Source organism: Lepus europaeus, chromosome 6, assembly GCF_033115175.1.
Source record: "Lepus europaeus isolate LE1 chromosome 6, mLepTim1.pri, whole genome shotgun sequence".
NCBI classification, from domain to species: domain Eukaryota; kingdom Metazoa; phylum Chordata; class Mammalia; order Lagomorpha; family Leporidae; genus Lepus; species Lepus europaeus.
In genome coordinates, this window is record NC_084832.1 from 130262817 (window position 1) to 130288508 (window position 25692).

Genomic DNA, 25692 nt, shown 5'->3' on the forward strand with positions numbered 1-25692 from the left:
AAGGCACAGGAGGGGCTGAATTTCCTCCAACAGAACCAGAGGAAACTTCTCGGAGCTGCCCCTCATCTGTGCTTCCTGGACTCCAGAAGAAGCCCGGCTCTATCTAACGTGCCCCTGCCCTAGACCTCCGAGAATCTGCTTCTGCAAACCATCATACTGTTAACGACATTCTTCTTCTACTCAAAACTCTACTGTCACATAAAGGAAACATCATCCCGATCTGCCAGAAGGAGACAGAGTTTTTGTGGCCCCTTAGCTTTTAACTTCCCATCAAGGGGTTCAGAACAGGCGCAGCAGGCTGGCACTCCTCTCCTCACAACAGACTCACTCTTCACCACCATACCAAGCGGCCAGGCTGTGCTGATGGCTGGTAGTTACAGCATGCTTACTGAAAACAGAGTTAGCGGAACTTCTGAAAGTAACCTGAAGGCATATAAAAGACCACGCCACCACTCACCTGTACACGAGTAATCGTCAATGCGGATGTAGCCCGCCCTGCAGACGCACATGAAGGAGCCGGGGGTGTTGACGCACACCGTGTTCTCGCGGCAGTAGTGGCGCCCCTCAGCACACTCATCCATGTCTGCAGAGAAGAAGGCAGGGAGGTGAGCAGTGGCCCTGTCCTGGAGTCCCCTGCAACTGTCCTGGACGCGATGGGCACAGCTACCCACCCAACGGCACCCAGGACCCCCTTTAATGGGAACGTTTGATGCTCTAATGACAGGAATAACATGAGGGTTTGTGTGTGTGTGTGTGTGTGTGTTTACAAAAGATCTTCCTAGAGTTTCAAATAGGTCTCTATCATCATGCCCCGTTCTAAATACCTTTTTGAAATCCTGGTGCATGTGTCTATCTGTGTTTGATAAAAATAAAGCACAACGCAAGACTAAGTCCAAGGATCTTGCGTCACTGAGCCCACCGCACATTATCCATGTGTGTCAGAAGATCCTGTGACAGAACCTGAATTTCTTCACTTAGACCAGGAAGCCAGTAGCATGCAGTGTTTCAGAGGTACACGTAGACACAGCTGCTGGCTGGCGCCATGGCTCAACAGGCTAATCCACCGCCTCGCGGCGCCGGCACACTGGGTTCTAGTCCCAGTCGGGGCGCCAGATTCTATCCCAGTTGCCCCTCTTCCAGGCCAGCTCTCTGCTGTGGCCAGGGAAGGCAGTGGAGGATGGCCCAAGTGCTTGGGCCCTGCACCCTATGGGGAGACCAGGATAAGCACCTGGTTCCTGCCATCGGATCAGTGCGGTGCGCTGGCCGCAGCGTGCCGGCTGCGGCGGCCATTGGAGGGTGAACCAACGGCAAAGGAAGACCTTTCTCTCTGTCTCTCTCTCTCTCACTGTGCACTCTGCCTGTCAAAAAAAAAAAAATGAAATAAATGAAAAAAAAAACAGACACAGCTGCCACAGTGTGGTAGACCTGATGCAGGTGAGAAGTTACACTACAGTACAATGAAGTGGTAACACAGTCATAGTGGAGATGTTAACCCCTGACAGGCCTGAGTGCCGACCGTGAGGAACCTGATGTGTAACAATGCTGTCCCCGTCCTACAGCACCTCTCCATGTAGAGGAGAAGAGGAGAAAATATTGCACACGTGTCTTTTCCTCAGGCAGCACTCTCCATGTAGTGACCAGACGGGAACTGCTTGCAGAGTCTGCCTTGTCACGCCTTTCTGATGAATCCGCAAAGCAGCTTTGATTTCATTCACACTATGATCAGCAATGGAGCAGCTACAGACCCCCAGGGCCAGGCCATTCCTGTAACCCCAACAATGCCCCCAGTCCTGCAAGCATCCAGAGAAGCACCTGGCAGAATCTCAGGAGTCCATGTTTCAGAGGAAAAGGGCTGTTAATCACCTGACCCAGCCACACTCTAGGGCTGTTGATCACCTGACCCAGCTACACTCTAGGGCTGTTGATCACCTGACCCAGCCACACTCTAGGGCTGTTGATCACCTGACCCAGCCACACTCTAGGGCTGTTGATCACCTGACCCAGCCACACTCTAGGGCTGTTGATCACCTGACCCAGCCACACCTTAGGGCTGTTGATCACCTGACCCAGCCACACTCTAGGGCTGTTGATCACCTGACCCAGCCACACCTTAGGGCTGTTGATCACCTGACCCAGCCACACCTTAGGGCTGTTGATCACCTGACCCAGCCACACCTTAGGGCTGTTGATCACCTGACCCAGCCACACTCTAGGGCTGTTGATCACCTGACCCAGCTACACCTTACACAGAAAGGAAAGCTGAGGCCTCGACAGAACCAAGTTTCCACCCTATCCCGTGGTGAACATCACGAATTCCAACCCTCTTATCTTGGCATACAAAGCTGTCCCCAGCCAGCTTTCCCAGTTTTCTATCCTCCGATTCACTCTCATCCCCACGCTCACCAGCCTGGGGCCACTCTAAGTGCTGGTCATCCCGTAACGGGCTGTTCTCCTTCCTGCTGCTAAGAACCACCATCCCAGTACCACCCAAGTGGATCCTGCACACCATGGATTTGTCCTTTGAGAATCCACTGAAACGTCCCACCTGTGGAAACCTCTTAAGGAAGTGCAATGCGCCCCACGCAGGGCTCCCCCGGGACCTCTTGAGTGCTCTGTGATAGAAGTTGCTGTTGTATCATCTTTCCTTTCTGTGAACTTCCTGCTCCCCCATAAGAAACACACACCTCACGGGTAAGTGATTATCTTTAGTGTTTCTTAACTCTGTCTGCTCATTATATTCTTCTGGGGTGCTTTTAAACACACTGGTTCTTGGACCAACTCCCAAACCCTCACCCCAAAGTCTAATTTAATTGTCTGTGGTGCAACACAGGCAATTACTTTTTTTTAATATCTTCCATAGTAAGCCTAACGCAGAGGTCAGCAAAAATTTTTCTGTAGAGACAGACAGTGAATAATTTAGGCTGGGGTGTCACAGGCAATGCATAAATGAATGAGTCTGGTGATATTCCAACAAAATGTATTTTTAAATATCAGCAATGAGCCAGATTCATCTCAAAGGACATACTGTGATGACTCCTGGTCTAATGAATCACTGAGTGTATCTCTCATTTTAGTATCTACAATACCTTGTAGGGTGGCCAGGCCAGTTTTTGATCACTAAATGCCATAGAACGCGTGCATGAGTGCCTCAAGGCTAACGTATGGGGATTTCAGAATGGCCCTGCTTCTCACTCTGGAGTGACACCTGTCCATGAGGCTGTGCTCCTTCTGAACACTTGTACCGGTCCAGCAGGAAAGCGCCACACTCAAGGGAAGCCCAAACTCCACTACAAGCATGCTGGGATAACTGAAGGAAACTCATCTGCTGGCATCTTCAGATCACCTGGGAATCTCACGGGCCGTGAGCGTGCTCAGCTCCCTGCCCAGATGCTGTGGCCCAGCCCCACGAGCAGAGACTGCAGAAGTGAACATTAGCAGGCAGCTTGGCAGGAGCCCCTGCGCCTACGGCTGTGAACTACACAGGCCGAAGAATTCACCTTTAGGGATGAAAGGTACGAGAATAAGGACAACAACTCGGTGAAAGCGCCGTGGTTACCAGAGGGAGGATTACTCTGAGCACTGCATGCACCTCCTGAAGCCGGAGCAGCTCCTGCTGAGAGACCATGGTCCCTGCTACAGCCAGGAATGCAGCTGTGGTGCCCAGAGCAGGAAACCAAGTCCCAGATGAGACAGCATCACTTGCAGCAGGCACTGCAACTCTGCACAGACCACACCTGTCGAGGAAGCCTACACAGCACGAGCAGCCGCCAAACCTGGGAAACTGAACTCCTAAGTATTTGTGAGATGCCCCAGACACCTTTCAAGAACATTTGCATGACGCACAACTGATCGCACTGAAGTTCTGGGAGAGCAGCTGGTGAAGGGTTACTGGTATCATCGGGACCCTATATACAGCCAGGGGTTCGTAGACAATTTGGGTCATTAAGAACAATGGGGAGAGTCCACGCAAAGGCAAGCTGGCCTCCCAAACACCGGTGCTCACAGTTACCACAGGTGCCCAGCCCACAGGCAGGCGGACACCAACTTATCCAGTTTCATTTTGCAGATGTTTCCCTTTTATGCTATCAAATGGTCAGAAAAAGCCCAAATGTCAGGCTGTAAAGCAAAAACAAGAAGCTTCTTAATATAGACCCTCTTAAGAACTTCAGCGATTTGGATCTCAGAGACATACTGGGTTCATGAGCAAGAGACAGAAAGCAGCTGCCTACCTCTGGGAGCAGGGCTGTGAGGCAGCAGGAAGAAAACTGCAAAACCAAACACAACACAACCAGGACACTGCAGACGGCATGCTACTTCCTCCGACTTCCTCCTGTGCTCTCTGCAGAGGGAGCACTCCCCAAAGGGCGGCATTCACGTACCAGGATCGCAGACTCCTAAATGCCATCTCCCTTCACACATACAGATACCCTGACACTCAACATGCCATGACTACAAGGTAACCTGTGGAAATCACGTTCAAATTTAATGCAGAGTGAATGCAGCTCCAAATCCCAACTCAAAATTTAATGAGAGAAATTCTGACAACTGAACTCGATTCTCTACACATTTGCTGGGTGTCTTCTCCGTCAAATATGGATGGTCCCAAGAGTAGAAACACAGCATGGGAGGCTTGCACCAAGCAGCAGACTGGGACTCTGTGACTTCCTTCTGAGCAGAAAGAGCCGCAGACAGGGGAGAGGGCTGCCAAGCGGAATGCCCCGAAAGGAGCTGGGCCACTGCAGAGCCTCGAGCAGTGCACGCTGCTGGTCCAAGTGGCCCCGAGCAGCCCTCTGAAATGCATGGCACAGCGAGTTGGAAATCAGAGCCTGCCTGAAAAGGCTTAGAGATTCATCACCCACTTGGGCGCCGTCCCTGTTTTAGGCCAGCACCCCGCAGGCTGTAGTCCAGGGAGCAGCATCTCTAAGAGAGGCCCATGGGTCCCTGAAAAGAAGCACTGCAAGTCAAGTAAGTCTCAGGCCACAAAGTCCTATCATCTCTGCTCCCTCTGGAACACCTACATGGGCAAGAGCAAACCACATGCTTCAAGACACGTAGCGTGTGCCTTACGCCTTCTTCCATGTATCTAGTAAACACATCATGCACATGCACTATGTCCCAAGCACTCCATTGGGTGAAAAGACAAATTCTGGCTGGAGGAAACAGCAGAGGCATGGATGCTAGGGAGCCGAAGTCTAAGCATGCTACATAAGGAACAGCTGACCATTTTCTAAACACAGAGCTCGTTTATCCTGAGCACCTGCTATTGTGGAACCCACCCAGGGATTTGTATCTGGTGATGGAAATAACTGTACACCCCAGCCCTCCTGCCTACCTGAGGAGCTGATACGGGACCTAAGAAGCCAGACTATATTTGTACAAGCAGCAACAGGAGATACAACATGCTGGTGCCAAAAACAAACAGAAAATCCCCAGCATGACCGATGCTCTGGGGAGGGCTGACAGCCAAGCATGGAGGCAGTCAAGGGGTGTGTCCTGGTATGGCCAGGCTTGAGGGGGATTCGGAACAAGATGCAGGGGTAAAACCAAAGACCCCACCCAGTGCTGGGGCCGCCCCGGAGGGCAGGCTCAGGGACGAACAGGACACTGCAGAATTCAAGTCCAGGACAGCAGCAACGAGCAACCCATCAAGTGGAGTCTGTGCCGGAAAACAAGGGCAATGCAGCTGTGGGAAAGGAGATGAGCGGTGGATTTAGTTCTATGTCCGCACACATGAGGGGGGCCCTTTCTCTTCACTGACAGGAGGACTACACCTTCGGCTGAGGAGGTGGAGGAGAGATGCAAATCCAGGAAGGAGCCCTTTCGGGACTACTAAACGTCACTGAATCTCCCCAGCCCAGGCCCTGCACACTCCTGGGGGCCCCTGAGAGCATCACACACACTCTGCGACTGCTCTCTGTTTGCACTGGAGAGTAAGGTTCAGAAGGTTGGCCCTGGCTTAGCGTCTGCTGAATGGACTCCGCCCGACTCACAAGGGCAGTGACCCCACTGTCTTCCCAGGATACAGCAGTTGCGCACTCACCCCACCAGGGCTCTGCAGGAACAGGGAGCACCCACTGGGCTGGCAGAACAGCCTCCCCCCACGGTGGAGGCACCACACTCTCCTGGACCTCAATCTCCTACAGCTCTGACAGGCATTGACCTGGCCACTGAAAGGTAACTTTGCAGTCACTACCCACCCTCAAAGCTTTCTAGTCTAACAAAGGGGACATGACATTTATAACTGCGGTGGATTCTGATTCCTCCGCATTTTGTAAGGGGTACAAGTCTTGTTCCACCAAACTCAACAAGCCAAAGTCAAGTGCAAATCCTGTACTTGAATAACTTTGCTTGACCCAGGATCATTCAAGTTGGTCTATTTTAAAAGCAGGAATTTTAAAATTTATAAATTCCTTTTTATCCTATCTGAGGCTAAGGTCAACTTTGTAATTATTCAGAATCATAGATTCTAGATATGATTCTATCTATCCTAACCCAGTAATCCCCACTGAAGAAACAGAAGCAGAAGAAAAGCCACACACAAATGAGAGTTGTGTCAGGGAGCAGATCACAGAGCCTGTGAGAGCCACACAGAGGAACCCAGACTCCTCCGACGTGAGCAGGGAGAGCTTTGCAGGGCCAGTGGTGGTGGTGTGAGAGACGGAAGCCTGCACAGCAGTCGCCCATGCACTGCTCCAGTGGGCTCTGAACCTGTCTCCAGACTACACTAGGAGGCACCGCCTGGGGCGTCACCTCCTCCCCCCAGCTATGCCACCTCATACCTGGGCTATCACTGCAGCTATTTGCAAAGACATGTGGGATTTATACAGCTACAACATTTATCTCAATTTCACCCATAAGCGGATTATATTAGCATGCTAATGAATACTAATGCTTTCTTGTTCAGCCAATAAAATCGTGGAGTCCCAGAGCTGGGCTGTGAGGACCCTGCACAGGAAGAGCACAGAAGATGCCGTGTGCACCAACGCCAAGCCCTGGCCATGTGGCAGAGAGACACTGGCTGGGCCATGCCAAGGAAAGGCTAAGTGCTGAGAAAAGCCCCTGAGAAAGAGATCTGAAAGGAACATTTGGGAAGATGAGAGATTTTTTTAAAAAAACACCAAGTTTGTAAGCATAAGCAGGCTGCCCAGTGAAAAAAAATCAGTAAAGAATAAATTAAAATGCCATTTACAAATAAGCCCACACTGAAAGGAACTGGAACAATCATGTATTTTAAAGTCAGTGGCATTAATAGGTTTCTCAACTTTCAAAGATGTACTTATTTATCTGAAAGACAGATAGGGAGAGAGAACAAGAGCAAGCGATCTTTTATCCACAGGTTCAATTCCCAGATGTCCAGAACAGCCAGCTCTGGTTCTGGTCCAAGCCAGGAGGCAGGACTCTGTCCGGGTCTCCCATAAGAGCAAACACTCAGGCCATCTTTCACTGTCTTCCTAGGAGCACCAGCAGGGAGCTAGATCTAAAGCAGAACAGTCAAGTGGGGTGCACTTGTCTCAAGAGGTAGCTCAACCTGCTATGCCAAGAATGCTCCCAAATATTAATTTTTAAGTACTAAAATTTCCATATGAATGTATGACTGAAACATATAACTGAATCATATGAATTCTGGACATCTCAAAATAATGTTCACATACTTGCTTTATGCATATTTTAAAGATTCATTTATTTTACTTGAAAGTCACAGTTACATAGAGAGAGAGAAAAAGGCAGAGAGAGAGAGAGAGAGAGAGAGAGAGAGAGAGAGAGAGGTCTTCTATCCGCTGGTTCACTCCCCAGATGGCCGCAATGGCTGGAGCTGCACTAAGCCGAAGCCAGGATCCAAGAGCTTCTTCCAGGTCTCCCACACAGGTGCAGGAGCCCAAAGACTTGTGCCATCTTCTACTGCTTTCCCAGGCCATAGCAGAGAGCTGGATGGGAAGTGGAGCAGCCGGGTCTCGAACCAGCGCCTATATGGGATGCTGACACTGCAGGCGGTGGCTTTACCCGCTATACCTCAGTGCTGGCCCCGCTTCATCCATTTTTAAACCTGACTCGCTGTAAATGAGGTGGTACCTCCTTCAAGAAGAATGAGAGCTCTGGCATCCTAGCAGCGTTCTTGCTCCTTTTACTAGATTATTCTTAGCTTTGAGGCTCCTAAGTTTAATGAGAAAAATGTAGACAAAGAAGCTACAGGAAAATTTGAGGCAGGGTTCAGAGTGGATCATAAAACATATCACTGGGGAAAGATGAGGGTTGTGGAATACTAAGTGAGGCCGTCCAGTGGGGCTGGGGTCCGCGGGCCCCTCAGACACAGGTAGAATGTTCTTCACAAGCAGGCTATCAGCTGTGGCTGGAAAGCTTGTCTCCTGACCGACCGGCAGCTCCCCCGGTAATAGCTTCTTGTGCTGCATGTGTGACCTTGCGGTTTTAAATCTCACCTTCAGGTGGGTGCCATCTTTCACTCCAGAACCCCTCAGGAGAATCAAACCATCTCCAGGAGATCTTCACTATCTCCATTAGCCCCAAGCGAAACAACTCACAGTATCTGAAATCCCCCGTCCAATGGGCACTCCCAATACGATGACCCAAGGAGCAGACAGAAATGGCTTGAAAACCCGGGACACTTCCTCAAAGCCAGAGTCCCATGCCAGCACTCTGCCAGGTCTCCTCTCGGACCAGACGCTTTCTCTGTCTCTTGCCAATTAAAGTCTCTGCCTCTTTACAAATTGTTTTCCGGCTTTTTATTTTTACTCTGAGCTGAGGAAAAGAACCCACAAAACTCACTCCTGCAATGCCCTCCCCTCCATGACTGGTAACACTGAGGAGTAGGGGCAGAAGCATGTGAAGCTGACCAGTGATACTGAGTAAATCCCCCATCAACGGCACTAACGTGCACACCCAGGCAGAGCAGCACATCCCCTTGCAGAGCTCTGCTCTTCCTGACCAGGCGGACAAATCTCAGAGGCAGTGCAGTGGGGGCTGCGTAACGACAGTGCACCTCACAAACACCCTGAGGGTTCCGGACCTGTTCTTGTGGGCCTACTGGTCAGCACAGGACCGGAGGAGAGGTCCTGCCACCAGGGAAGACAAAGAGGAAGACGGTATTTCCAGCCAGAGAGCCATGTGCAGTGTGAGAGATGGGGAGAGCTGGGCATGGCTGAGAGGTGGCAAAGCACTCAGCATGGCTGATGAAGCAAGCAGGTACAGAGGTGACGTGATTCTACGATCAAAGTAACCCTCCTTGCTTGAAAGTTTTGGAGCCAACTATTGAATATATCCTATGTGCTCATGGTATGAGAGTTAAGAGGTGCAACACACCCGACAACAAAACTAAGTCTAACTCCCAGGCACTCAGTTCTCCCACACCTACTCCCTGAGATGACCTCTGACATCACTGCCATGGGCAGCCTTCCAGACTCAGGGGTGTGCCGGAACAATCACATGCATAGGGCATGTGTGTGCACACATGTGTACATACAGACTTACGTAAACATGCTTCCCCTAAAACAGGAGATGTACAGGGTATGGGTGCACAGGTGTGTGTGCATGTCAGCACTCTGAAAGGTACTCAGCAGGGGAGCCAGAGGACATGCACTCTAAGCAAGACCTTCCTCACTGCAGGGTGAATGGCTGGAGAGGAATCACACTGGCAGTACACTGTAGTTTCAGTCCTTGTGTCTCTGGAGGGAGTATGACAGACTGGAAAAACCCCATGGGACCTCAACTCCTGGAGGCCTGCAGATGCTGCAGGGAGCTCACAAGCACAACACCCTCCTTTTCTAACTGAACAGCAAGGAGGGCCTGTGTGCAGGTTACAGAACAGCCTGGGGTAGACACGCTGATTCTGACCTCTCCAAGTAGAACAGCCCTGCATGTGGGCCCAGCGCTCACTCAGGCAGGGATCAAGATCTGAGGGACAGCAACTAAAGCCACAGTGCAACAGGGCATCACCAGAGTAGGTGCAGAGTGAGGGGAGAAGAAACAGTGTCCAGGGAACTTGAACATTTAAGGGACAAGAAAGGAGGGAGACTGCTGGGAGAGGCATCAGGAAACCTGGACATATGCTGGACAAAGGTGGACATCAGTGGTGCTCAGCCTCCATCTTCTGAACACACCTTCTGGATGGGGAAACCCCAAGATCAAGATCCCATTGCAAGCTTTCAGTGTCCAGAGAAGTCTATGTGGAGGCCTGTGACCTAGGTCTACCAATCAGGGCACTCACGCAAAAACTCAACTCAGAAGAGAACTTTGCAGATAAATTGTACTACCTTCTAGCAATCACAGGGGCAGGCTTCCAGCACGGGGTGGAAGCCAGGGCTTAGCTCCTGCAGTCCAGTCCTGGGCATCGTCAGTGACAAGTGCACAGTGGGATCTGCCTGCAGATCCAACAGGTGTAGTCTTGGGGGACTGCTATGTAATCCTGCTCTCCAGTCCTCCCACATCCACTGGGCACTGCCTACATCCTTCATCTCACTCCTCCTCTGCTTCAACCGTCAGTGGATTCCTTTGTTTGCAACTCAGAACCCTGATCAATACAGTGTACTATCATCAAGACAAGGTAAGCAAATGTTTAAAGGGGAAGTGATCAATAGAATTAATTGCTGCATAGAGGTCAAGCAAAATACAGACTTGGAACATCTGACTTCAATATCGAAGTTATCGGTGACCTTGGCGAAAGCGGTTTGGAGCAGGTATCAGATGAACCATCTAGACTGAAGTGATTAAAGCAGAGGGTCTGGAATGAAGAAATGGAAATAGTGAGAATAGAGCACGACTAAGTATCGTGGGGAGAGAGGCTATGATACAGATGATACAGAAGCTAGAAAAGCTGCAGGGTTGAAGAGAAAGTAAGCATTTTCAAATGCCGAGTGGGGGTAGGCATTTAGCTTAGCAGTTAAGGTACCTCTTGGGATGGTCATATCCCATACTGCAGTGCCTGGGTTCCAGTCCACTTTTCTGCTAGTAATGTGCACCCTGACATACAGCAGGTGATGGCTCACACAGCTGAACCCCTGCAACTCCTGGGGGAGACCCAGAACACATCCCTACCTCCTGCTTCAGCCCAGACCTAGATGGTGTAGGCATCTGAGAGTGAACCAATAGAGGGGAAATTGTCTTACTCTGTCTACCTGTCTTTCAAATAAAATAAACAAACATTCAAAATAGTAACAACTGCTGATTGCAAAGGGCAAAAAGAAGCTAAAAGCTAGCTTTGAGTTTGCTCTGAAGACCGATTCTGAGGCTCAGTGCTGGAGAAAATGGAAGCCAAGGAGGACGAGGAGAGGTGGGGGTGAAGCACATGCTGATTCCGACCTCTCCAAGTAGAAGGGCCCCAGAGGGGGTGAAGCACGCAGTAGGAACCGCTGGAGGAAGAAGGTGCCGTTTCTGTTTTGTGGGTAAGAACAGTTCTTGCTCAGAGGACAATGTGGAGCTTGCCACGGTCCCTGCAGGGAATGTGAGGACACTGAGGGGGCCACCGTGAAGCCGCTAAGCAGAGTACAGGCAGGCCAGGGTGGCAGCAGCAGAGCTGCCAGCTCCGTCAGACACCTGACACCTGCATGGCAGGCTGCACGTAAAGGCACCTATCACACACAGCTCACACCATTCCTCACGGAAACCGTGTGACGAGGGACGACTTCTGCAAGACTGAGAAGCTTCCCCAAAGTCACCGCAAGTCAGGGGTGGCGAAGTCGGAGCAGAATCACGTGTGACTCCCCAGCGCTCTGCACCAGGGGCCCCGCCTCGGTCGTGCAGCCCACCAACACTCCTGCAGCCTCCAAGTCACATCTCGCTTTTCCCCTGCTCGCTCTTCTCACCCAGTCGGAATCAGAGCTGCACGCGAAGTCCCACCCCCAGGGTGGCGTCTCTGCGGACCCTCTGGCCAAGGAGAGCCCGTCTGCTCTGCTCCTGCACTCTTCTCTGCCTATGGGTGGCTGACGAGCAGCTGCCTTGGCTGGATGCAGCTTGCTGGAAATTGAGGGACACCTGAAGGACTGCCTTTCCATGTTGGAGCTGTGAATTCATCAAGCTGAACTTCATTCTTTCCAAAAGGCAGACAAGTACTTCTAAATATTAAACACTAACTCAACATATATTCATTTTGTTAGAAAACAAGGATTTCAGTCCTAACAATATTCAAATCATTCAGAGCTATTAGATTAATCGACACATCAAATCGGTGCTTTTATGAAAGATATGAAGCCATGCCAACTCCCACTTCTTCCTTGATACACGAATCACTGGTGAAATTGCTAGATTTGACAGTCTTAGTGCACAGTGGTGACGATGACTATCACCTCACACACCAGTATCTATGTTCTGTATCAGCCCATGTCTTCACTGCCATACTCCTATTTAAGGATGTAATTAATTCAAAAAAATATTTTAGGGACAAACTTTCCATATTAAAGAAAAATTACTTAGAGGACATTTAAAATAGAATTAAAGCTAAATTTAAAGTAAAAATTGATATCTTCGTATGTATTATTAAAATCCAGGATACCTATCTTTATACGGTACCAAGGAATAAGAGATGCAACTCAGAGCCGCCACATCGTTGCTTCCTCGCCAACACTTCATGTTGGTTCCAGAAAACACCAACTTCCTAACTCTGCCTTCGCCAACACACACCGGGCTCGTTCACCAGGGAACAGCTGCCAGCCCAGTCACGCTGGGCCTTTCCTCTCCCACCAGACAACTCCCATGTCTCTTTCTTCTCTGTCTCACTCACTCAACTTGGCAACCATGTCCCCAAACCCACAGTTATGGCCATCTCCTAAAAATGTCTCCCTGCTTCTCCTCAGGACACCAATAATGGACCTAACATTTGCCCTACTTCTGCTGCTTTCACTGTGCTGCTCCAACCTTTGTTCTCACAGCAGCCACCAACTGCAACTTCAGGACCACTGAAGTCAAGGTCAATTTATTTTTGTCTGTGCATACCTGACATAGTTCTGGCTGTCCTGTTTTCCTGCCATGAATCATACCCACACTTTCTTCTCTTATCTCTCAGCATTTTACAGATGTCCTTGATGAACATGCTAATCTTATTAACACTGCAGTTGGCTCTTCTTTTTGAAAGATAATGAACAGATAAAATAGGAAGAGAATTGTAAAAGAAATGTTAACAGTTGTGTCTCACTTCAAGCAGGAAACCCTTAAGTGACTTCAGCACTTTTAACAAATGGGACCAGTGACTCAGATTTCTTGGAAGGCAAGCTACAGCTGATGCTTGTAACTGGATCTCTTTGTACACCTGACCTTAAACTTAATGGAGTTGCAAAAATACTTTTTCTATCAATTTAAAAGAATATATTGTTAATCATTTGACACCTTATGTGTTACTTCAGATGGGCTCCTTTCTAGGGAGGCTTTTTTTTTTTAAAGATACTTTGCATTTTTCTAATGAAAAAAATTGTAATGCTTGACACAAGATGCCTGAAGCCACTTTGTTTAAAATGAATTGCTTAGTTCCCAGATACTTCCTAATATTAATAAACAGCTACAGGCATGGGTAATTATAAAGTATTTTAACCTCATATTCATTTACAGGAAAATAACATGAATCCCCATGGTTACATTTAAAGACTTGTCACATAATTACAAAACAAGGATGGATTATATATCCTCCACAGCCAAGCACTGGCTCCAATATTACTCAAATCAGAAAGAGAATTTGGCACAAAGTACTTTAGTTTTGGAGATGATCCAATGTAACACAGTTACTCAAGTAGCTAAATGATCTCAGAAATGGCATTTTTAAAAGATTTATTTGTTTGACAGAGTTAGAGAGAGAGAGAGAGAGAGAGAAACACTTAAGACATTACAGAAGAGTACTGCCAGATCAAATTCCAAATCAATCAGAGCTGTAATATTTTTTCCCTAAAATAAAATCACGTTGTCCGTGCTGATATACCAGCAGTAATAAACACAGGTGGGAAACCCACATTCAATGATGAGGTTTTACCAAGGAGTGGTTTATATAGAAGGTGCTGTAGTGTAATTGGTCTTATTTAACCTCTACTTTCCCAATAGCCTTGGGAGACAAATTGTCCCCATTCCATGGGCAAGAATACTGAGGCTGAGGCAAGTGAAGTGGCGTGCACAGGTCCAATAGTCCCGTCATCTGCAAAGGGAGGGGCTAAACCTCTGTCTTCCTGGGCCATGTTCCTTCTATAACATCACAACTATTCCATGTGTCAAAAATGGAAAGATCTGTGTCTGCTCCACATAAACAATTTCTATTCATTTGTCTTTTAAATTGCTCAATTTCTTCTGACATACATTTTTAAAAGTGATTACAGGCAGGCACCTAAGTAAATGTATAAAATACCCACTCAGAACCCTTTTGACAATGAGACTGATTTGGGGGATCTAAGATGGCTGGATGGGGTAGAGCCCTTCTAACTTGGGTTGCTCTGAAATCCTAAAAGGACAAACGAAGGACTACATTTGCAGTGGTCTGATGGATACTTTTGGCGATGAGGTGAAAAAACAGCAAGACTCCATGGGACAAGAAGAGACACTGCTGCAGCCAGTCCTGCACACAGCCAGCTGCCGGCTGCAAGCCGCCATCCCACCGTCCCGAAGCAGGAAGACGCTGCCACACCACTGCCATTCACAGTCCCAGCTGCGGGCGTCCCACAGACTCCCGGTGCCTGCCACTTCCGTGCGCAGAGCTGACGGTCGCACAAGCAGCCGGCTTGCAGCAGGGAGCTTCACTGCTTTCCTTTCTGCCCCTCCTCCACATTGCGCAGCACCCGAAAGTCGTGCAGCCCCTCTGTCCTGCTCCCACCAGCATCAGGGTTGGAATCAGGACAACATGTGAGGAAAAGGACAGATGCCCTGGATCCAGCAACAGTAGGCATTTTGGGCATTAGCCCCAGAACTACGCTCAGGCACTCTGACTCAGTCAGGGGAATTGGCCTTAGCTTCTGGGAGCTCAAACCAGCAGCAGCCCATTAAAAAATCCATCCCACCCCGGTAAATCTATCAATGACACCACCGTACCCTGCAACACCAGGACTGTAACAATAAGTTCTAAATTTCTCAAATTCACTGGAATCTACTGGCGGTAAGAACCCACCTGCATTCCCCGACTCTGAACTCATGCCCTCCCAAAGCACAATCTCCTGTGCAGCTGACGTCACCCTCTGGACTGCAGCAGGGTTTAGTTCACATCCCCCAGTCCAAGGACTGCAGCCCAAGGTCTAGGCTGATGGTGTTCTAGGCCACAGCACCAGCTGCACTCTGCTAGCAGAACCTGAGAAAGGGTCCATCCACGTCACAGTCCTCCAGCCACAGCAGTTGGTAACACAAGCCCCAGCTTTACTCAAGTTTGCCAAAAGGACAAGGACACAGCCACCTTTGTCTCCCTCAGCACCAACAACTAGGCCCTGGCTATCATCATCACCAGGGAGACTGACACTAAACTCTCTGTGGACCAAAGATACACACTGTAGGAAACCCACATTCATCTCAAAGCCACACTTCTATCCCTAGGAAATGCAGCTGCCTAGACCACTGTGTCACTTATAGACACATCTGACAGTGATTAAGACAAAAGAAGTAACTCAGGAACTATACCCATGGGCTAACCTAGAACCAAAGCCAAAGCAACAAGCCAGGTGATACCTGTATTCCAGCTAAACCATAAACTCTTTTCTAATGAAATTATCCATATAGAAGGCACAAGAACAGCATACGTGTAGACATCAACATAAGAACACAGGATAAACAAAGAGTAAAATCAGCATGACACCACCAACACAGCACAATACTGCTCCAGAATTAGAATCTAAACTGAAGGAAATTTATGAAATGACAGATATAGAATTTAAAATAATGATTGTAAGGACATTCAATAAAATGCAAGAGAATACAGACAGACACATTAAATAAATGAGGAAATCAATGAGTGACACGAATTAAAATATTACTAAGGAGATAGAACAAACTAAGAAGAGCCAGATAGAAATTTTGGAAATGAAATCTTCAATCAGTGAAATGAAAAAAATTAAAAAAAAAAAAACAGCTGGGAGCTTTAACAGCAGAACTGACCAAGTAAAGGAAAGAATTTCTGATCTCAAAGACAAGACTTGAAATAACCCAATCAGAAAAAAAAATTAAGAAGGAAAAAAATTTATACAAAAAATGGGATACCATTAAATGACCAGATATTTTTATTATGGGTATTTTTGAAGGAGAAGAAAAGGAAAAAGGCACTGAGAAACTGTTAAGTGGATAATAGCTGAAAATTTCCCAGGTCTTGAAGAGACATGGACATCTACATAAAAGAAGCTCAAAGGGCCCCAAGCAGACTCAACCAAAAAGGATCTCCATGGCATACTGTAGTCAAACTGTCAAAAAGTAAGTACAAGGAGAAAATCCTGAAGATAGTAAGAGAAAAACATCATGTTTCATATAAGGAAAACCAGTTAGATTGACATCAGACTTCTTATTGGTAATCCTTCAGGCCAGAAGACAATGGCATGATATATTCAAGGTATTAAAAGAAAAAAAAAATTCAACCACGAGTATTATATCCAGCAAAGCTATATTTAAAAGTGAAGGAGAAGTAAGGTATTTTCCAGTTACAAGAAATCTGAAAGAATTCACCACCACCACAACAGCCTTACAATAACTTCTAAAGGGTGTCCTGCATTAGAAGTAAACATGAAAACACAGGACATTACCAAATTCACTTACAGAGCAGGCACAATCAGTATCCAATCAACAAAGGACAGGTCTCAGTTCTTACTTATCAATACTAATCTTGAATGTAAATGAAATTAATTCTCCAGTCAACAGACTTAGGTTGGCTGAACAGATTTTAAAAAAAGGCCCCACTACATGCTAGCTACAAGAATCTCACTTCACAAAGATATATGCAGACTGAAAGCAAAGGGCAGGAAAAAGATATATTAGGCAAACGGAAACCACAAAAAGGAGGAGTAACTATCTTTATATCAGGTAAATTTAAATCAAAAATGCTAAAAAGAGACAAGGACATTATATTTTGATAAAAGGTTCAATTCAACAAGAAGACATAACAATCAGAAATATATATGCACCCAATACAACACCACTCAGATACATAAAGCAAATACTAGCAGAAACTAAAGGGGGACATAGTCTCCAAAACAGTAATAGTGAGTAAATTCAACAATCCACAATCATCAATGGACAGATCAATAAAGATAGACTGCAGTTGAAACATACTATCAAGGAGATGGACTGAACAGACACTTACAGTACATTTCACCAACAGCCACAGAATACACATTCTTCTCATCAATACATTGATACTATCTAGGATAGACCGCATATCAGGCCACAAACCAAGCGTATGTAAATTTTAAAAGACTGAAATCACACCATGTATGTTCTTAGACCATAAAGGAATAAAACTAGAAATAAACAAAAAGAACAACAGAACACTCATAAATATTTGGAAATTAAACAGCATGCTACTGAATGGTCAATGGGTCACTGAAGAAATTAAAAAAGAAACCAGCAATTTTCTTGAAATAAGTAAAAATGAAAATGCTACATATTAAAATCTGTGGGGAGGGGGGGCTGGCACTGTGGGGTAGCAGGTAGAGCCGTCACCTGCAGTGCCGGCATCCCATATGGGCACTGATTCCAGTCCCAGCTATTCCACTTCAGTCTAGTTTTCTGCTATGGCCTGCGAAAGCAATGGAGGATGGTCCAAGTCCTTGGGCCCCTGTACCATGTGGGAGACCTGCAGAAAGCTCCTGGCTTTGGATTGGCATAGCTCCGGCCATGTGGCCATCTGGGGAGTGAACCAGTGGATGGAAGACCTCCCTCCCCTACCCACCTCTGCCTTTCAAGTAAATAAATAAATCTTTAAAATAATCTGTGGGAGACAGTAAAAGCAGTATTAAGAGGAAAGTTTATAGCATTAAGTGCTTACATTAAAAAACATAAATGTTTCAAATTAAAGATCTAATGATGCTTCTTAAAGACTTAGAAAAAAAAGAACAAAGCAAACCCCAAATCAGCAGGAGGCGAGAAATAAGGATCACTGCAGAAATACACGAAATTGAAACTAAAAAATACAGAAGATCAACAAAACAAAAAGTTGATAAAAAAGAAGACAAATAAAATAGATCCTCTACCCAGAATAATAGACAAAAAGAGAAAATCTCAAATAAGAGATGAAAAAAGAGACATTATAAGCAATACCACCAAAATACAAAGGATCGTAAGAAATTTTCATGAGGCACTCTATGTTAATGCACTGGAAATGGATAAATTCCTGGATTCATATAACCTACCAAGATTCGATCAAGAAGATATAAACAACCTGAACAGACCCACAACAAGCAATGAGACTGAAACAGTAATCAAAAGTCTTCCATCAAGGAAAAGTCTGGGACCTGATGACTTTAGTACTAAATTCTACAAAACATTCAAGGAAAAATTAGCTCTGATACTTTTTTTTTAAAAGATTTTATTTATTTGAAAGTCAGAGTTACACAGAGAGGGAAGGGAGAGGCATAAAGAGAGAGAGAGAGAGGTCTTCCATCTGCTGGTTCCCTCCCCAATTGGCTGCAACGCCCAGAGCTATGCTGATCCATAGCCAGGAGCCAGGAGCTTCTTCCAGGTCTGCTACGTGGGTGCAGGGGCCCAAGGACTTGGGCCATCTTCTACTGCTTTCCAAGGCCATAGCAGAGAGCTAGATCAGAAGTGGAGCAGCTGGGTCTCAAACCAGCACCCATATGGGATTCTGACACTACAGGCAGCAGCTTTACTCACTACACCACAGTTCCAGTCCCGTTCTGATACTTTTCAAAGAATCCTGAAATACTGAACAGGATGGAACTCTGCCAAACACTTTTTATGAGGCCAGCATCACTTCAATATCAAAACCAAAGACACAACACAAAAAGAAAACTACAAGACCATCTCCTTAATCAACACAGATGCAAACATTCTCAACAAAATATTAGCAAGTGAAATCTAAAACAACATCAAAAAGATAAAACATCACGATCAAGTGGGATTTACCCCAGAAATGCATGGAAGGTTCAACCTTCACAAATCATTAAACCACATACATCACATCAAGAGAACGATGAACAAAAACCATATGGTCATCTCAACAGACACACAGAAAGCACTTGATATGCACCCTTTCATGATAAAAAACTCTGCATAAATTAGGTATACAAGGAGTATACCTCCAAATTAAAGTCCATTTGAAGTAAATCAACAGCCAATATCATACTGAATGGAGAAAAGCTGAAAGCATGGTACTGGCATAAAAACCAGTGCATAGATCAATGGAGCAGAATAGAGAGCCCACAAATTAATCCACATACATACAACCAATTGATTTTTGACAAAAGTATCCAGACTATACACTGCAGTAGAGATAACCTCTTCAGCAAATAGTCCTGGAAAAACCAGATGTGTTTATGTAGAAAAATGAAATTAGATCTATACTTTTCACTACATACAAAAATCATCTCAAGATGGGCCCAAAACCTAAGTTTAAGACCTCAGACTATGAAGCAGCTTAAAGAAAACATAGGGGAAACACTTCAAGACATTGGTACAGGAGATGACTTCTTGAACAATATCCCCAGAGCATAGACAACAAAAGCAAAACTAAACAAATGGGATTTCATCAAACTCAAAATCTTTTGTATGGCAAAGGAAACAATCAACAGAGTAAAGATACCCAACAGAAAAATATTTGCAAGCTATCTATCTGACAAAGGATTAATATCCAGAATATATCAGCAACTTTTTAAAAAAGATTTAATTATTTATTTGAAAGTCAGAGTTACACAGAAAGAAAAGTAGAGACAGAGACAGAGAGACAGAGAGACAGAGAGAGAGGTCTTCCATCTGCTGGTTCACTCCCCAATTGGCCACAATGACCACAGCTGCGCCTGGAGCCAGGAGCTTCCTCTGGGTCTTTCCGTACGAGTTCAGGAGCCCAATCTTGTACTTCTTTCCCAGGCCATAGCAGAGAGCTGGATTAGAAGTGGAGCAGCTGGGGTTTCAACTGGCACCCGTATGGGATGCTGGCACTGCATGTGGTAGCTTTACCTGCAATGCTACAGGGCTGGCCCCTCAGTAACTTTCTAAACTCAACAACAGAAAACAACCAATCCAGTTAAGAAATTGGAAAAGGATCTAACAGACAGTTCTCAAGAGAAGAAATACAAATGGCCAACAGATATATGAAAAAATGCTCAAATCATCCATTAGCGAAATGCAAATCAAAGCCACAATGAGATATCACCTCACCCCTACCAGAACAGGTAAGATCCAAAACACAGAGAGTAACAAATGCTGGTGAGGACAAAGGGGACCACTTTCACACTGTTGGTGGGAATGTAAATTAGTGTAGCTACTGTGAAAAACAATGTGGAGATTTCTTAAAAAAAAATTAGAAATAGACTTGCCATATGATACAGCAATCCTACTACTGGGTATACCCCAAAGACATGAACACGTGTGAAAGAGATGACTGCACCACCATGTTTATAGCACACTGTTCACCACAGCCCAAATTTGGAATTAACCAAAGTGCCCATCATCAGACGAATGGATAAAGAAACATGCTATGTGTACACAACGCAATATTATTCAGCTATTAAAAAACAATGAAATTCTACCATTTACAGCAAAATGGATGCAACTGGAAGACATTATCTTGTGTGAAATAATCTGGACAGAAAAAGACAAATAGAGAAATGCCTGTGTACATCAGTATTGCTGAAAATACAGTTTTGGGAAAATTTGTTTTATACTTTCGTGAAACCAATGGTTAAGAACGTTATACTAGTATAGTTTCAATGATCTATAATTAATTTAAAATTTACTAAAAATGGGTGAAATTGCCATTTCTCTATTCAATTATCATTTATAATCGCTGTATTCCAACTAGGGTCTTTTTGCTTTTTAATCACTAAACGTATTATTCAGAAAAGTATTACATATTAAGCCTTTTTGCTGTAATGTAAATTTAAAATATGTGATTTCAAAAACTGAAAAGAAACGGTAAGGGAAGGAGGGTGGGAGAGAGCGGTAGGGGAGGATGAAAGCAGGCATGAAGGGAATATCATTATATTGTTAAAATTGCATCTGAATTGTACGGAATCTGTGGGAGACCAGGAGGAGGCACCTGGCTCCTGTCTTCGGATCGGCGTAGTGCACCGGCCCTAGCAGCCATTTGGGGAGTGAACCAATGGAAGGAAGACCTTTCTCTCTGTCCCTCTCTCTCACTAACTCTGCCTGTCAAAAAAAAAAATTTAATTAAATATTAAACAAATTAAACACAAGGGAAGTAATCCACTCTGATCCATTTTTCATTACCAACACCACTATCTAACAAAAAAAAACAACCAAAAATATTTGTTTAACCTTGGCATCCTGTAATGTTTTTGTCCTATAACAACAGAGATGCAAAGGTTGGAAATCCCTTGGGAAGAGTGTGCGTAAAGAACTCACAGTGGCAGCAGGAGCCCAATCCTTGTCACCTCTGTGCGGCCCTGCTTTCCTGGCTGCCACTGAATGAGGTCCACTTCCAACCTCTGCCTGACACAGCTGGGGGTGCCTTGGGGGTTCCCCATGGGTTCAAGAACACCCACCCCGTCACTACCAGCACCCACCATCCTGTGCCTGGGCACATGCAGGGCCTTGTCCAGGTCCCTGACTGCAGCCGGGAGATATCCTGTTTCTGCTTTATCCCTTGAAATCACTCTCACCCCAAACTACAAAACCCTTCAGCCATCATATGGCGTATTCTGTCTTCACAAACACATTTGACATGACTCAGAAATGGAGAAATGGAGTAAAGAGCTTTGGTCCCGAGGCCCTATGATAACCTTGTGTCTGTATTAATTTAAGTTTTCCCTCTACCCCATCATCAATCACATTCTGTCTCCCTGACCATAGCATGTGGACAGCTGTCCAAAGGGCCAGGCAGCCTGTCCTCACCCTCAGCGTAAAACCAAAGCCCTAAGAAGAATCGCTTGACACAGACCCAGGATGGGGTCACACATACAGCAGAGCTCCAGTTTTCTATACAATAAAAAAAAAAACAATGCCTCCCCTTTGGGGGGGGGTACAACAGCCCCCAGGGGAAATATGGCAAGGTCTGGAGACCGTGGCTTGTTAGACTGGGAGTGTAGGCAGGTGCAGGTGTTACTGCACCCAGTGCACAGACAGCTCAGATGCTATGAACATAAGAGCCTCTCTCAACAATGTTATCTAATCCGAAACACCTACAGTGCAATGTTGAGAAACTGGTTGAAACTGAAGCCTTTCTGATATGCAGGAATAAATGGCAATAGGTTGAATCATGCATCTTTCTAGGCAGAAGCATATTAAATAAACTCTCAAATATAATGATTTCCTCAAAGTTCATCGTTATAAGGACATCAATATAGAATTGACCTGGAGTGGTCCCTTTCAAACTTGTGGGAAAGTCGCCAGCCCTGACTTAAGCAGAATTAAGGTTGGACCCAAGAACATGCACTTCTAGCAAGGACCTCAGGTGATGCTGCTGCAGCTTGAACATGCTGTAAAAAACGTTAGAAAACCAAAACGCAACCTGAGGAAAACCAGCTGAGACCTTGGACATGGAGCTTCCTCTCGGGTTCAACATATGGCTGCAGAGTGCTGGATGGCCACCAAGTCATTAGGAAGATAGATTAACAGACTCGCTGCCTTACACCAGCACTCTTCAAAGCTCCCATGTGCTCGGGAGCACCTGGCACTCTCATTAACATGCAGACCCTGACTCCATGGTTGAGATAAAGTGCCAGGTGCACATTTCTAACAAGCTCCCAGGCGGTAGCTCATCCTTCAGACCCTTGGACCACTCACTGAACACCAAAGACTTACAGAAAAAGGAACTCACCAGGACTGCTTGATAAAGCACAAACCATCAACCACAGCTCTCATCTTCACCTGCATCTGGAACATGGGTTTAGATTTCAGGCTAGCCCTGCTAAAACACAAGCTCCATGAGACAGGGCTTGGCAGGGCTGTGCCTATGGCTCAGTCACATGCCAGGTACCCAGCGTCTACTCAACCAACTCTCAAATGGACGAATGCGGAACAAAGATGCTCTGTGTTAAGTGTTATGATAGCAGCCAATCATAAGTGTCAGAGAAGTGCCTGAAGATGCACCCCCAAGAAAAGTATTCACACACATTACTAATTAATGCTTAAATTTATTATCTCTTCTCCATGTAGCATGCAAGGCAATCAGGAACTCCAAGTAACCTAAACGTGAGTATTTCCTAGGGAAAAGTAACTCAGGTACTCAGCTGACTATTACAGTTTCAAGACCACAGTGTGTTGCTTTAAAAGGACAGTGTGATCCCATTTAGTGCACCTGGAACACCAAGCAGAAGATGGCCTAAGTCCTAGGGCCCCTGCGACTAACATGGGAGGCGCAGAAGATGATTCTGGATTCTGGCTTCAGCCTGGCCCAGCCTCAGAAATTGCAATCATTTGGGGACTGATCCAGCAGATGGAAGATCTCTGTCTCTCCTTTTTCTCTCTATAACTCTGCCTATCAAATAAATAAATCTCTTTTAAAAAAATAAAAGGACAGCGCCTGGCAGCACTGGTGGCTGCTATAGGGAGACTCAGCATCTGAGAAGACACCCAGAAAAGTTTCACCTTCATCAAGCTCGGTTTTCAAGTGTAAAAAGTTCTCCCTTCACATCAAAGATGACCAGAGCTTCAAAAAAAAAAGTCCTCTTCTGCCAACTTGAATAACTGAATGGTCAAATTTGCAAATGAACAAAAATTGCCTCTGAGTCAGACAAAGCTGCAGTTCACTCTCTGAGGGGAAAAGATGAATGAGGCTAGAAATGCTTCTGCCAGGTCAGACTGGGCTGCGTGACTTGTCCAGGACCATCAGAGCTTGCACACTAACTCCTCCAGCACTACAGACGATCTTCAATCTCCACACATCCCAGGAACTAGTTTATGTGGCAAATGACTCATGTGGCTGATGGACAGATGTCACCATTCAAAAGCCAGTTTAAAAGTGGAGATATCAGAACTGTGCATTTCTAATTTTTAAAAAAGATTTTATTTATTTATTTGAGAGGTAGAGCTACAGACAGTGAGAGGGAGAGACAGAGAGAAAGGTCTTCCTTCCATTGGTTCACTCCCCAGATGGCCACAACAGCCAGAGCTGCACCAGTCCGAAGCCAGGAGCCAGGAGCTTCCTCCGGGTTTCCTGTGTGGGTGCAGCAGCCAAAGCAGTTGGGCCATCCTCTACTGCTTTCCCAGGCCACAGCAGAGAGCTGGATCGGAAGAGGAGCAGCCGGGACTAGAATCAGTGCCCATGCAGGATGCCGACGCCACAGGCGGAGGATTAACCTACTGCACCACAGCGCTGGCCCCTGCACTTCTAATTTTATTAATGATAACTGTATACATGTATGAGCTGCAGTGCCACATTTCACTACACAGATGTGATGGGTACTGATCAAATCAGGGTGACCAGCATTTCCGGCTCCTTGTCATTCCTTCATGACTGTAGCACTAGAGTTTCTTTCTTCTATTTGCACATAAAATATAAACTAGGTTACCATTAGCTATGGTCACCCACTGTGCTGGGTAACACCAGGATCTGTTTTGGCACCTGTGACCCAAACTCCCTCTACCTCACTACCCCTCCATGCACCTAGTAATCACTATTCTAGTTATTGACTTTTCTTTTTTTTTGGTTTAGCTGCCCACATAAGGAACAAGAATCTACTTTATTTTCATTTAACATGTCTTCTAGTTCCAACCATTTTCCTTCAAATGACAGGATTTCATTCTTTCACATAGCTGACTAATATTCCAGTGTTTACATACGCTGCATTTTCTCTATCCATTTATTTGATGATGGACACCTTGTTGCTTTTGTATCTTGTCTGAGAACACTGCCACAGTGAACTTGGTGGAGCAGCATCTCTTTGATATGACACGTTTTTGCTGCTCTCTCTCTCATTGCCTACCCCCCATCTTCCCACGCTGATTAATTTCCTGTGACAGCCTGACTGGGTCCCCACACGACACTGGATCATAGCTCTGGGAGTGTTGTGAGATCAGCATTTGAATCTGTAGACTAGTAAACAAGATTGCCTTCCCTAATATGGGCAGGTCGCATCCAATCAACTCAAGACTTCAATGGAGCAGAGAGGCTGAGCAGGTAGCAAACTTCACCTGCCAGCCTGAGTTAGAACAGACCCCACCCTGGGTGTCCTGGCTCTCCTTAGTCAAGAGCACATCCTGGACTTGCAGCTTCTAGGATCAGGGGATCCAACTTATCAAAAACACTCTTGGATCCACGTGTCCTACTACTTCTCTTGCTCCCGACGGTCCAAGGCAACCACAGGAGCCTTGGACATGTTTTATTTAAGAAGCTGTGTGGATGTGCTGTAACACACCATACAGAGTGCATCATTAGCTTTAGTTTTGAGAGCTACAGTGTCTGCTGGAATTCCCTAATTAATCCCACAGGGCTCAGTTCTCCAGGTTCTTTCCCATTAGCTCCAGTGGGGACCTGTGCGCTGGGTTTGCCATCACAGAACTGAGCTCATGGTGCATCTTCCCCTCCCGTCTCTCGGAGCAACTCCATGAAGCTATCACTCATCCCACTCTGAAAGGAGACACCTCCGATCACCTCATTTCATCTTTAAC

The 25692-nt window shown here is 46.1% G+C and overlaps 1 protein-coding gene across 2 annotated transcripts in view; it reads right to left on the reverse strand.

Annotated features, from left to right (window-relative positions):
- The window catches only part of NELL2 (neural EGFL like 2), a 482922-nt gene that overhangs the window by 140711 nt on the left and 316519 nt on the right, over positions 1-25692 (reverse strand). For both annotated transcript variants that reach the window (XM_062195104.1, XM_062195103.1), the window contains exon 14: positions 458-583. In XM_062195104.1, coding sequence (XP_062051088.1) covers positions 458-583 — 126 coding nt within the window. The remainder of the gene's footprint in view (positions 1-457; positions 584-25692) is intronic.